General features: G+C 39.0%; 1 protein-coding gene across 1 annotated transcript in view; it reads left to right on the top strand.

The window, feature by feature from the left end:
• Nucleotides 1-14,457, top strand: part of Lama1 (laminin subunit alpha 1) — a 151,464-nt gene that overhangs the window by 19,249 nt on the left and 117,758 nt on the right. The window contains exons 2-3 of the mRNA XM_076836593.2: nucleotides 8,593-8,763; nucleotides 9,169-9,281. Coding sequence (XP_076692708.2) covers nucleotides 8,593-8,763; nucleotides 9,169-9,281 — 284 coding nt within the window. The remainder of the gene's footprint in view (nucleotides 1-8,592; nucleotides 8,764-9,168; nucleotides 9,282-14,457) is intronic.

Below are 14,457 nucleotides of genomic sequence, written 5' to 3'. Positions count from 1 at the left end.
GTAGTAACTAAAATAATTTTTCATGTTTAACAAATGGAATCACATACCACTTAATGACGGATAGGCTTTAGAGGTATGTCAGTAGGTCGTGGTGTGACATCATAGAGTCCTAGATGGTGCAGGCTAGTCACTCCATGTGGCCTCTGGACACCATCAAGAGATGTGGTGAACACCAGAGGTGTGAAGTCTGAGGCTGGTATAACATAGCACTGTTTTACAGTAAGTTGTGTTTTTTTTTTTTTTAAATATATAGCAGTACATTCTAAAACGATGATTCAGAGTGTAGTATATGGCTATAAACCAGTAACACAGTCATTGTGATTGTCAAATATCATTTACTGCATGTAATTGTGTGTGTGTATGTTCCAGACTGGCAGGGCAATAGGTTTGTGTACACTGTGTCGACTCTGACATTTGAGTAACATCTTGCAGTGTGATGCTAGCATGGCTTCAGGGTCACTAAGCAGTAAGTAACAACTCTTCAGCTCTGTTAAAGTCCTATGGGACCACTGTAGTAGATTTGGTCCAATGTTGACCCAGGCATTATCATGCAGCACAACTGTAACTTGAAAGGGAATCTCTTTTAAGTGGTGGTTTGACAGCATGTTTGGTTCCAGGTTTCTCATGGGAAAGATGAACTTATGGGAGAAGACACTGTGATTTGTTGATCAATCAGTAGAGATAAGCCTCTCTAAAATGTGTGGTATCAAGAATGCCTGTAGTTGGGGATGGGGGTTTAATTTTTTTTTTAATGTTATCATGGCAAAACAATTAGTTTACAATTCATTCTTGGCCAAATTGGCCAAATTCATTCTTGTCACTTTGATGCTAAAAGCAGTCAAGAAAAATTTTATTTGGGTAGTTGTATATTTATTTATTAAAATTTAAGTCTGCTTTATCATTGTGTCTGACCACATGTAGGTGAGATAGTATAATGTGTGCACTAAAACTCAGTCTAGTTTTAGTATGCCTATAAAAAAATTAAAGAATAATGTTACTTATATTATTTAACACTTAATGGTACCTTAGAGTCAGTCAGCTAAAAAACAAAAGGATAAAAGAGGAGTAAACCAGGGAGATACACCAGGTAACACCGACTGGCGTTCTCTCTCTCACACAGTGTAGTAAAACGAATTGGAGTTTTATTCAGACAGTAAATTTGTCAGAGACTGTCATCAACTCTTAGTTTTATTCTGTTGTGTTCATTTTATGTGGCATCATACATTTTTACATAAAATTTTGTCAAGCTTGCTTTAGTAGTTTGAATTTGATGCTGTAACTTACACCCGTTATTGGAACATACACTTTATTTTTAAACATGCCTGCTTCATTAGATGCCTATATGTCTGTATTGCTTTGTCCAGGTGGTGGAGTTTGAATCAAGATGAATTTTGCCTCAGCTTATAAGTAGTCTCCTGAACATGCTGGGGATGCAGGGGTATGAAAAATATTATCAAACCTTCCTCCATCTCTCCTCCTTACTCCTTTTCCTATCTGCCCATAGTCTTTAGCATTCAGAGAGAATGTGCCCCTCATAATAAAAAATGCTGGAACATTGAATACAAGAAATCAAATAATAGCTTATGTTTTTCAAAGATGATTTTATTATCCCAAGGGAAGGATTAAAAATCTTACAAACGTTTTAATTGGTCTTCTCGGAATATCTCTTCTCCTGGGCCAAGCAATCTAGATGCACTGAGGACCTAGGTCAGGCACTCACGAGGAATTTCCTTGCTGTGGTTTAGATCTTGAATATCTCCAAAGGCCTGCATGTTGAAGGCTTGGTTTTTAGCCCATAGCACTATTTGGATGTGGGGAGGCCTTTAGGAGGTGGAGCCTAGTGGGAAGAAGTTAGGTCATTGGAGGTGTGCCCTTGGAGGAGATATTGGGATCCCAGCTCTTCCCTCTCTTTGCTGCCTGAATGCCATGAGGTGAACAGCTTTGTTCCAGTGGCACACTTGGCCATGATGTTCTGCTTTTCCACAAGACCAAAGCAATGAAAACAAGTAACCATGAATAAAACACCTAAAACCATGAACATAATAAGCCTGTCCTCCTTTTTAATTGATAATCTCAGGTATTTTGTTAACTGATAGAAAGTTGACCACATAGAGACTGACATCAACTCTTAGCTTGGCCCGAGTACCCAGTTGCCCTCCCCTAGCCCCCTGCCACACATTCACAATTTATCCAGAGCAACAAACAGGTCCTCCGTGTTGCCTCTGTCCAAGGAGGCATAGGTTGCTGGAACTCAGGAGTGAGGGATGGGGGGGTGACTCAAAAAGAGTCACCTCCATTCACCTCCTTGACTTCTTCCTCTGCCATTAACTCCTTGTTCACCACTCTTCAGCAGAAGCACCTTCTACCAGGCTTTTTGATTTTTTACTGCCCAGGGAGCCCTTTGGAAAAGCTTGTGAACCTATTCTCAGCATCTTCTGAGAAGCTTTTATTATCTCGTTTTCCAAACACTGACTTGTAAGAGAGAGGTGGAGGAGAGGGAGAGAAGGGAGAGGGAAGCCGGGGGGGGGGGGGGGGGGAGAAAGAGAGAGAGAGGTAAATTTACTTGATAGTCTATCAAAGTAAAATTATAGAATCACAGTATCTTAGAAAAAAGGACTCACAGAGATACTCATGTAGTAGTTGAGGAAATAGAGGCTCTGAGAGGTGGACTTAGTGAGGGTCAGATTTTGGCACTGGGTTCTGTGCACTAGTTTTCCATCTCTGGGGATGTTCCTTCCTCCATTTATTTATTCTTTGGTTCAGCCATTACTGGGCATTCACATCAGCCATATGTGGACCTGGGGCAAGTAAGACAGGGTTCCTGTCCCAGAGGAATTCACAAATAATAGAAAAAGAATTGTTGCTTTTGAGGATAGTGGGTTCCATGGTTTGGATGTGGTTAGTCCCCTAAAGGTTCCACCACCCTGGAAGCTTGGTTTCCAGGGTGGTGGTGTTTGAGATGGTGGAACCTTTATGGCATGGGACCTAGTGGGAGGTGATCAGGTTATTGGGGTTCTGCCCTCCAAAGGGATTACTATAGTTCTAGAGGGATCCTCAATCATTTCTGTAAGAACAAATTGTAATAAAAGAACAAGTCTGACTTCTGAATCTCTCTGGCTTCCTGTCTTACCATATGATTTTCCTCTCCCACATGGTCCTACCATAATGCTATCTGGCATGTGGTATATACAAAAGGTTCTCATCAGAGCCTGGTAGAGGCCAGCACCATGCCCTTGAACCTCCTGAACTGTGAACTAAGTAAACCCTTTTTCTTTGGAAAATACCTGGCCTTGGGTATTTTATTATAGGAAGAGAAAACAGACTAACCTAGAGAATGAAAGGGGAGCCTGGTTAGTAGATAAACAATTTCTGTATAAATGGTAAGTGTAGCAGTCGGGCAAGCCAACCAAGCGTAGGGTAAAAGAAGATATTTACATTAGCCTGGGGTTCAGAAAAGATTTGGGCCTAACTGGAAAGATGAGTAGTGAAAGGATATATATGTGAAAGGGTATATATATATATGAAAGGTGTGAAGGGAAGGAAATTGTAATTGATCTGTAAATCAACGAGAGGAGTCACTGAAGGAATCCTAGACCTGCCCTGTTTGGGAGCATGATCTTATAGTACAGCCTGGATCAGGCCTGACTGGGTTTTTTGCCCTAGAATTTTTCTACTTTCTATTTGCAGTATCATTGCATTTTAAATATTATACTTTGATAGCTGGGGATACAGCTCAGTGACAGAGTATCTGCACACTATGTGTGAGGCCCTGAATTTGATCACTAGCACTGCAAAAAAAAATATATATATATATATACACACACACACATACACACATAAATCTGTGAGTGAGTAGATATCTCTGTTTCCCTCACAAATTCCTTCTTTTCCTGATTTCTCCATGGATTAAATTAATAGCTTGGCTAATTTTACAAAATAAAAACTCCTGACACTAGAGGTCCCTTCAGTTATAATATTCATAATCCATTATTTCATTCTGGGAAAAAATGATCTGGAAATATTGAGCCAGATCTTTTAGGTCAGAATTGCCAATCATTTTCTTTTCTGATTATCATATTGATTTTGAGTACAGGTTAGGTAAATATAGCATTTTATGGAACTCAAGAACTTTTTTTTTAAAAAAAAATGGGGAAAAATAGCACTTTTCTTATTCTCAAGTGAATTAAGGCTCTAAATCACTGGCTCAGAATTATTGGGAAAATATTGATGAAGAGATTGTTGTAGTGTGAGACTTTGGCCTAATCAACATTTTAGATATTTTATTTTCAAAATGGGAAAATATCTGTGCTGGACAAAAACCCAGAAACTTCTAGAAGTGAATTCTCAAACTACGTAGACGTGTCTTCTTTCCTTACAAAGAAAAGATTATGTTCTGTTGTGCTCCTGTAGTGGCATTGTTCATCTGCTTGGTGGCAAGTTTTCCCTTAATGTTAATAGGGAACTTTCCAGTAGATGAACATGGCCCTGTGTACTCAGGTCATAAAGAGAGGGGACTGAACACAAAAGCAACTGGTGAATGAGAAGGAATTTATTTCATGCTCAGTGGAGTTTGGTGAAATAAAGTCTTTCGATGCTGGTTAAATCCATGACTGGAGGAAAGATTCTGTCCTGTGACTTGGTGGTAAAGGTACCAATGAGTATTGCAGCCGCATTAACTCTAGTAACAGCGTCTCACCACAAAGAACGTATAATTTAAATAATTAAACGGGAGACCAAGTTCTGGGAGAAACAGTATCAGATGTGCGCCAATCTCCTGCCCTCCTGCCTTTGATAATTTTTTGGTGTATCTAAAACCAAACTCTTTTTCTTTGTAGGGTCATGACCCTAATGCCCTGCCTCACTCCAGAATTTCCTCTCCTTCCTCCTGCCTGATGCCCCTGGAGTCACCCTCTATTGAAATTTTTTAGTTTTCTTTGAAATGATTCAGCAGCCTGAGGGACTTTTTTAAAAAGTTATTTTGACAGCATGCTTTTACCAGTACCTATTTCCCACTTTCTTTCTTCTTCCAGCAGATGTTGGTCACATGCCGTAGCATGGAAATAATAATTTCTTTGTGAAATGAGAATAATATAAAATAAGAATAAGGCAGGATTTTTAGTGCCTTTTTCCCCCCCAATTACAAGCTTCTTTGAGAAGGAAGATTTACTTTTAGGGAAAGACAACCTACACGTTTTAATGAAATTGACCAATGAATAACTTAAAAATTGTTGTTGTTTTTTTTTTTTTTCGCACAACCATGCTAACAAAGCAATTTGTCTTTTCGTTTTTTTAAATTTTTTTTTATTATTAGTTGTTCAAAACATTACAAAGCTCTTGACATATCATATTTCATACATTTGATTCATGTGGATTATGAACTCCCATTTTTACCCCGTATACAAATTGCAGATTCACATCGGTTACACATCCACTTTTTTTCATACTGCCATACTAGTGTATGTGGTATTCTGCTGCCTTTCCTATCCTCTACTATCCCCTCTCCTCTCCCCTCCCCTCCCATCTTCTCCCTCTACCCCATCTACTGTAATTCATTTCTCTCTCTTGTTTTTTTCCCTTTTCCCCTCACTTCCTCTTATATGTAATTTTGTATAACAATGAGGGTCTCCTTCCTTTACCATGCAATTTCCCTTCTCTCTCCCTTTCCCTCCCCCCCTCTCGTCCCTGTTTAATGGTGATCTTCTTCTCATGCTCTTCCTCCCTGCTCTGTTCTTAGTTGCTCTCCTTATATCAAAGATGACATTTGGCATTTGTTTTTAGGGATTGGCTAGCTTCACGTAGCATAATCTGCTCTAGTGCCATCCATTTCCCTGCAAATGCCATGATTTTGTCATTTTTTAGTACTGAGTAGTACTCCATTGTGTATAAATGCCACTTTTTTAATCCATTCATCTATTGAAGGGCATCTAGGTTGGTTCCACAGTCTAGCTATTGTGAATTGTGCTGCTATGAACATCGATGTAGCAGCATCCCTATAGTACGCTCTTTTAAGGTCTTCAGGGAATAGTCCGAGAAGGGGAATAGCTGGGTCAAATGGTGGTTCCATTCCCAGCTTTCCAAGGAATCTCCATACTGCTTTCCAAATTGGCCACACCAATTTGCAGTCCCACCAGCAATGTACAAGTGTACCCTTTTCCCCACATCCTCGCCAGCACTTGTTGTTTGACTTCATAATGGCTGCCAATCGTACTGGAGTGAGATGGTATCTTAGGGTGGTTTTGATTTGATTTCTCTGACTGCTAGAGATGGTGAGCATTTTTTCATGTACTTGTTGATTGATTGTATGTCCTCCTCTGAGATGTGTCTGTTCAGGTCCTTGGCCCATTTGTTGATTGGGTTATTTGTTTTCTTATTGTTTAATTTTTTGAGTTCTTTGTATACTCTGGATATTAGGGCTCTATCTGAAGTGTGAGGAGTAAAAATTTGTTCCCAGGATGTAGGCTCCCTATTTACCTCTCTTATTGTTTCTTTTGCTGAGAAAAAAACTTTTTAGTTTGAGTAAGTCCCATTTGTTGATTCTTGTTATTAACTCTTGTGCTATGGGTGTCCTATTTGTCTTTTCATTGAAAGTATGTGTAGAAGACAGTAAGGTAAGGAAAAATGGGAAGTTCTGTTTTTCTTTTTCCTTGTGGTACTGGGAATTGGACTCACGTCCTTAGCATGTTATAGGCAAGTGCTCTGCCACTGAACTACACCTCCAGCCTATATTGGGAAATCTTAAAAACCCTCTCAGAACAAAGAACTACCTGATGCTGGTGACCGCTAGTGATATTACTCACCAAAACGATGCTCAATGTATGTACATGAGATGTGAGCTACTTGTCCAGGTATAATCCTCCTGCCCTAGCCTCCTGAGTTGCTAGGATTACAGGCATGCACCACTTTCAACTCTAATAAGTGTTTTTTAATAGGTACACATTAGGTTTTAATGTAGGCTCTTACAAAAATAACCATTTTTGTTTTGCAATTTAAATGATTAAAATATTTATATTAGAAAATGTCATCGAGCACATTAGGTACTACCTGCAAAATAAAAATCAAAAACACGCACCTTTTCTATCTAACTAAAATTATACTGTGATATTTCAAATGTCACGGGAAAATAAACTTTTCAGAAATAGTATTAACTATGTGTCCTTTATAAAGAAAAGATTATGTCCTATGCTCTTTGAAGGTCAAGTACCGTAGAGGAACCTCACCAAGCAAAGACCCTCCTGTGCTGTTTGCAGTGCCCATTCATGTGGAATGCCTCCTCCACATCACGTGCCATTTGGCCGCAGTTTCTCCATCTTTCCAGAATTTTCACTGCTATTATCCTCTTTTAACAAGATAAAGTTAAATCTCGAAAGAATCGACTTTTCTCACAATCATGTTTTCCGAATAGTTTGGACCTGGTACTGATCCCAGCTGCTCGAAGATAAAAATCAGTTGAGACAAAGGGACTCTATAGAGGCAAGGATTCATTATGAGTTCAAGAAATATCTGAAAATTGGATCTTTGTGTTCTAAAGTTTTGTTCACCAAAGAAAACAGGCAGTAAAGGAAAATGAAGAAAGAGAGAAAAAAATCCAACACAATTACAGGAAAACCTGTGAGTCCTACCAGAGGATTGCAACTGGGACAAAGTGAATAGATGCCCTTCTTCTCAGGGCGAGGTCTGTAGATTTCACTGGTCAGTATGTACATTTGAAACTTGTCTTGAAACCTATTTCCCTAACATTTTATTATGGAAATTTACTATCAGAAAACTAGCAAGTTCCAGGTGCAGTGGTGCAAGCCTGTTATATCAGTGACTTGGGAGGATGAGGCAGGAGGATTCCAAGTTAAGGCCAGCCTCAACAACTTAGGGAGAAGCTGTCTCAGAATAAAAAATGAATAAAAAGAGGACTGGGGATGTATGTCAATGGTTGAGTGCCCTTGAGTTTCAATTCCCAGTACCCCTCCTGTAAAAAAAAAAAAAAAAAAAGAGTAGAAAACAGGGTGTAGTGAAAGTTCATTTTCTCACAGAGATTGAACCATTAACATTTCACTCTATTTTCTTTATCAACAGTCTATCCACACATCAGTCTGTCTGTCTATCTATCAATCCAACCTATTTTTTGATGCATTTCAAAATGACTTGAAGATATTAAGGACACTTCATGCTTAAACATTTCAGCATTACCTCAATATTTGTTTATGATTATTTTATTATTTGAGGTAGAAGTTGCATATAGTAAGATACTCAAATCCACCCAAACCTTAAGGGTACTCATTCCATGATTTTTTTTTTTTTTTCATGACTGCCTAGGCAAAGGAAACCCAGACTTTCATTAAGATACATTCTACTTCAGAAAAGTTCCCTTGTGTCCCTTCATGGTCAATCTCCACCCAGGTAGCCAGCATTCTTGTTCTGGATTTTTTCTAATACATGAGTTTTGCTTGTCCTAGCATTTCACATCAGGGAAACCAGACCGCGTATCCTGCTTTTGTGGAAGGCTGCCTTCATCTCGAGCTTGGTTTTGCCATCTCTTCTGGATTGACCTAGGAAGTGGGTTGGATGGCTAAGCTGATTTGGTGAATCTTTGACTTTCAGGTTTGTTCCCTGCCATTCTTAATCTGGCCAGCCATGCTGACATCAGTGCCAACGCGACCTGTGGAGAGAAGGGACCTGAGATGTTTTGCAAACTCGTGGAGCACGTGCCCGGCCGCCCTGTACGCAATGCCCAGTGCCGGGTCTGTGACAGCAGCAGCTCGAACCCCAAAGGCAAGTGCAGCTCCTATGCATTTTATTTTATTATAATTTAACATAATGTTTGGTGCTGGGGTGGGGCCCAGGGGCTTCATGCACTCTCCCTCCAAGCTGCACCTCATTCCCACCCGTGGGACGGTTCAACCTGGTCCTGATCCCAGTGAATGAAAGATAAATATCAACTGAGACAAAGGGATTCTGCAGAGGCGCAGATGAACCGTGAGTTGAACAGAATCTTGAAAACTGGATCTTTGTGTTTTAAAGTTGTTGTTGTTTTTTGTTTTTTTTTTTCCTAAAGTGACAACTGAAGACTTCTCTCAGGAAGCCATGCTCTTCATTTTCACTGAGGGTTTAAAAGCTCTAGAATTTTTAGAAATTCAGGAGCTGAGAGGAATGCCTGTTCTTATTTTCTCTTAACAGAACGCCACCCAATATCCCATGCGATAGATGGCACCAACAACTGGTGGCAAAGTCCCAGCATTCAAAATGGGAGAGAGTATCACTGGGTCACAATCACTCTGGACCTAAGACAGGTAGGTCTGGCCAGACCCTTTGGGGAATGTCTGGCTTGTTTTCTAACACATTCTGATCTCACTGTTTTCCACCAGGTGAAGTCAAATGATGTACAGGAGCAGTCCCTGGCACCGTTTCTTGTCACACTTATCCTTCTCAGGTGTCTCTGAGGAGATGAGTGACATTGCCTACAGGTGATTGATGTTCTTTGCAGCTGTGTGGCAAGGAATCCTCATCATTCAGGACAGTATGCCAGGCAGTGGGCTGGATGTCCCAGGGAGAGTCACAGACACCTGGGGCAAGAAGGACAAATGCACAGAGTCCTTAACTTTCAGCTTTCTGTCTTATCCTTATGCATTATGCAAATGTATTGTATAAAGGTTGCTTAAAGCTGGGCATAGTTGAACCTCTTGACCATATCTCACCTCCGCTAGATGCTGTCTGTCCCAGGCTATGTGTAAGCTGGGCTGCCTGGTACTAATGTGAGCGAAGTCTTTAGCATGAGCTGGAAAGGCCAGGTAGATTGGCTCTGACACATCTTCTCCCACCTGGCTTCAAGGCCAAGATGAGAATTCAGGGTGATACTGGTTGCCCCAGTATTTCTGGAAATGGGAAAGGAGTCTGTGAGGAAGGCATGAAGAAGAGAGGAGGAGGTATGTTGGAGCTCTTGTTGCAATTTCTGATTTGAGTTCTCAGGAAAAGCCATTGCATGACATTCACGTGTATTTCCATTCAAATTCTCTTGTTTCGTAGATTTTGTGTGAAATATTTACAGCAGATGAAAGAAACAAGTAACTGATGTGTGCACTCTAGGATTGGAATTTGTAAATTTAGTGAGAATTAGGATTCTTTGAATAAGTGATAATTTAAAATTTTTTTAAAATATGCTGGATTTTAAGTAGAAGGCAATATTGTATAACTGCAGGAGCTTTTGATCTCTAATAATTATGAGTTTGCAAAATGTGACATTTGTGAGACTTTTTCCAAGTTGTTTTCATAATTTTATGGAATTAATGCTTTCTATAGCTTTTGGCTGTTACAACTTAAATTAATATGATACCTTTTAATGTTTTTGAGTTCCCCCAAATAAAAAGAGAAAGAGCCCCTTTTGTTGACCTGAAACTCAGTGCTAAGAATGGTTCTGTTGGCATTTTTTGGTTTCCCATCACATTTCTGATTTATTTTCCTTTTTCTAAAGGAAAAAGTTACAACCATGTTGATTATTAAGAAAGCAGTATTCTATGAGTGCTATCATTTGGATAAGCATACTGCAAAGGTCCTTGTGTTCAAAGCTTGGTGCCATGTGGCACTTTTGGAAAGCAGTGGAAAATTTATTAGGTATAGCCTAGTGGAAGGAAATTAGGTCTCTGGGGACATGCCTTAAAGGGAATCTGGGGTCCCTGGGCCCCTTCGTCCTTTTCTTTTTGTTTTCATCTGTCAGGAGGTGAGCAGCTTCCTCGCTCATGTTCTTTTTGCATAATATTCTGCCTTGTCATATGCCCAAACGCAATGAGGCAGATCAACTATGGACTGAAACCTCTGCCTTTCTTCCTTATAAGTTGATTATCTCAGGTATTTTGTCACCATCACAGAATGCTGACTAACACCATAAGGTCAGCCAAACTAAGAACTGGATATTTAGCCAATAGACTTCAAACTCTTTCTGAACTGTCCTTTATCTTTTTTTTTCCTTTAAAAATTTTTTATTACTTTTTTTTTTGGTTGTTCAAAACATTATAAAGCTCTTGACATATCATATTTCATACATTAGAACTGTCCTTTATCTTGACATTGATTATGCTTGACTTCATCCTGAAGGGAACTCTTTTGTTTGGGATTGGCCAGAGCTAGTGGGAGGAATTCCAAAAAGGAGTATCAGTTTTAGATCCTTAAGACATATTTCAAAAACAAGCATGGATGTGTAATTATAGATCTCTTTAGGCAATTTCTAGTGTTTTGGAGTGAGCTTCTTTCTAAAAGAAGATAATTAAAACAATACTCAGAAATTCCTTTATCTTTTACACAGCACAAAAATTCTGCAGTGCTTTCAGTTTAAAAAGGTATATTGTGTATATGTGTACATATATACATAATGCACTAATTAAAATAACAATAATAGAAGGTAGAACAGTAGAGCAAGTGAATGGGGGAGGACAGGGAGGGTAAAGGAAGGTGCTGGGGAATGAGATTGAGCAAATTATGTTATATGCATATATGATATGGCATAAGAAACCCCCTATTATGTATAATTACAATGCACCAATTTAAAAAGTACATTATACTTATATCTGGGCAAACATTTCTGAAGTTTATTTTTTAGGTTAATTTTTTTATTATAAGCATTTTAAAATGTGTGGAACACATATTACAGTGAACACACATATCCCCACTCTTGAGATTTTTAAGCATTGTGGCACATTTGCTTCAAGGGGACTGCAATCATCATCGCATTTCACCAACGAATGTTTCCATTTATATATTTAAAAAATGAAGATATTTGTTCTGGATAGACATCATACCATTAGCCTTGCTTAACAAAAGTAGCAATAGTTTTCTAGTAACTGTTTTGTCACCCAGTTTTCTCAATTTTTTTTTTTTTTACCAGTGTCTTCTATATATATTTTTTTCTTTTCAAACCAGGATTCAATAAGGACCATCAAGCATTGCATTTGGTTGTTGTGATCCCTGGCTCTTCTGATCTGAGTTGTCCTGTGCTTTAATATTTAATGGTATTAATTTTTTTAGTAGACCAGGTCATTCATCTTGAATGTCCCACATTCTACACTGGCTGCAATGTTTCATCATGGTTCTGAGATGTTCCTTTATCCCCTCTATTTCCGGTCAGATGAACTCAGCTCTAGATACTTAATTAAATTCCATTAGACAAGAACATGTCAGGGAAGAGCATGGCTCTTCACCTCACAGGCAGCCCTGAGCTAGTTGTCCCTCTAATAGTGATTCCTGGAGTTAGCTCCCTCTTCCTCCCACATCTCCCCCAAGCTTCTTTGGTCTTGCTGATGCTCAAATTTAGGGCTTAGCTCCACCTTCCTCTTACTCTTTTCTTTTTGTCAGAATCTGCATGTTTCCCTTTCTGCCCAGCCATCAGCCACTGCTGGTTAATTCCTAGATCATGTACTCCCCGAGGTCAACTCTCCTCTCCTTATTTTCCCTCTGGTGTTTTTTGAGGGACGTCTGGCTCATCCTTGCACACCCAGCCATTGACGTGGCTCAGGCATGGCGAGAATACTCACGTCAATGTTATTCTTTACTTTGTCTCTTTTTTTTTTCCAGCTTGATTAAAAGATGGTAGTGAACTAACAAGCCTTTTGACTGTTTTAGTCCTATGGAAATGTAACACCTAAAATGCAGATTTCTAAAGTAGAGCTACAGATAGATCTTAATATTATCAGGAGCAGTGAAGCTTAACATTATAAATATGTTCATGTAACTCAATAAATATGTCAGCTCCTGAGGTTTTATGACAATTAATTTCCGTCTGTGTTGGCAAATGCTGAAGACATCGATCTCATTCTCGATTCTTTAGTTGATGACAGCTGTTGACATCACAACATTTTTAGCCTCTATGTACAATGTTTTATCTGGAAGATAAATTAAAGATAAAAAGTACAGCTATCAGAAAGTCCATAGATGTTGTACAGTTTGCAGTAAGGTTAACTACGGTGTTCATTTTGATCACATGTTACAAGAGGAATGATTAGATTTATTTTTTTTAACTTCTTATAAATGATGCCCACTATCCTTTTTTAATTGATTCATATTTTAGAAGCTCCTCTCAGATGTTTAGTAAGATCTTACTTTAAAAAATTCATGGGAATGGAATGTGTGTGGTATTTTTGTTTTAAGAAAAATAAAGCTGAGTGAACTTTAACAAATGTCAAAGTGACATTTATGTGGTGGTCTGCATTAATACAATGCTGTTCACTGTCGAGTGATTTCGAATTTCATCCAGCAACCCCAAGATGAGCCAGGGATCACTTTTGATGACTTAAAATTGAAAAGAAATAATTTGGGGTGAGGATGCAGTCTGTGGATCTTGAATTTTATGACTGTCAAAATTCTTTTAGGCCCCTCTAGTTATATTATGATATAATATTATGTTAGTGCTTCTTAGCAGAACAGAAGTATTTCTAGTTTGAGAAATGCTATATTAAAAGTTAATATCGGGGGGGGGGGTTGTGGACAGGGTTATGGCTCAGTGGTATAGCACTTGCCTAGCATGTGTGAGGCCCTATGTTCGATTCTCAGCACCACATATGAATAAATGAATAAAATAAAAGTCCATCAATGTCTAAAAAAAAAGTTTTTTTAAAAAAAATTAATACACTGGCTGGGTGCAGTGACACACACCTGTAATCCAAGTAGTTTGGGAGCTGAGGCAGGAGAATCTCAAGTTCAAAGCCAGCCTCAGCAAAAGCAAGGTTAAGCAACTCAGTGAGACCCTGTCTCTAAATAGGGCTGAGGATGTGGCTCAGTGGTTGAGTGCCCCTGAGTTCTATCCCTAGTACCCCATTCCCCCCAAAAGTTAATACACTGGGCAGATGAAAAGAAGTTCAACATCATTAATCATGAGGGAAATGACAATCAAAACCACAAGATGGTGGGCTGGGGATGTGGTTCAAGCAGTGACGCGCTCGCCTGGCATGTGGATCCTCAGCCCCACATAAAAATAAAAGATGTTGTGTCCACCGAAAACTAAAAAGTAAATATTAAAAAACTCTCTCTCTCTCTCTCTCTTAAAAAAAAAAAAACACAAGATGCGCCACTTCGCACTGATGAGGATGGCTATTATTAAAGAAATAGGAAATTATGTGTCAGCCAGGATGTGGAGAAATTGACCCCCTATTCATTGCTGGTGGGAGAGCAAATGGTACAGCCACTGTGGAAAACAGTGTGTTGGTTCCTTAACAGTGAATCACAGCATTGTAATATGACCTAGAAGTTTGAGTATATACCCAAAAGGACCAAAAATAAGGACTCAAATACTCATACTTAACTTTCAATAGCAAAAAGGTAGAAACAACCCAAATGTCCATCAACAGATGAATGGATATGCTAAATGTGATACACACACATACATATATGTATACGTACATATATGCATATAGGTATATACACATAGAATGTATGTGTGTATGGAGAGTATTTTTCAACCATTAAAAGGAATGAAATTCCTGA

The sequence above is a fragment of the Callospermophilus lateralis genome, chromosome 17 (genome assembly GCF_048772815.1).
Source record: "Callospermophilus lateralis isolate mCalLat2 chromosome 17, mCalLat2.hap1, whole genome shotgun sequence".
NCBI lineage: Eukaryota > Metazoa > Chordata > Mammalia > Rodentia > Sciuridae > Callospermophilus > Callospermophilus lateralis.
The sequence above is the reverse complement of the archived record's forward strand: the minus strand, read 5'-3'. Positions and strand labels throughout refer to the sequence as shown.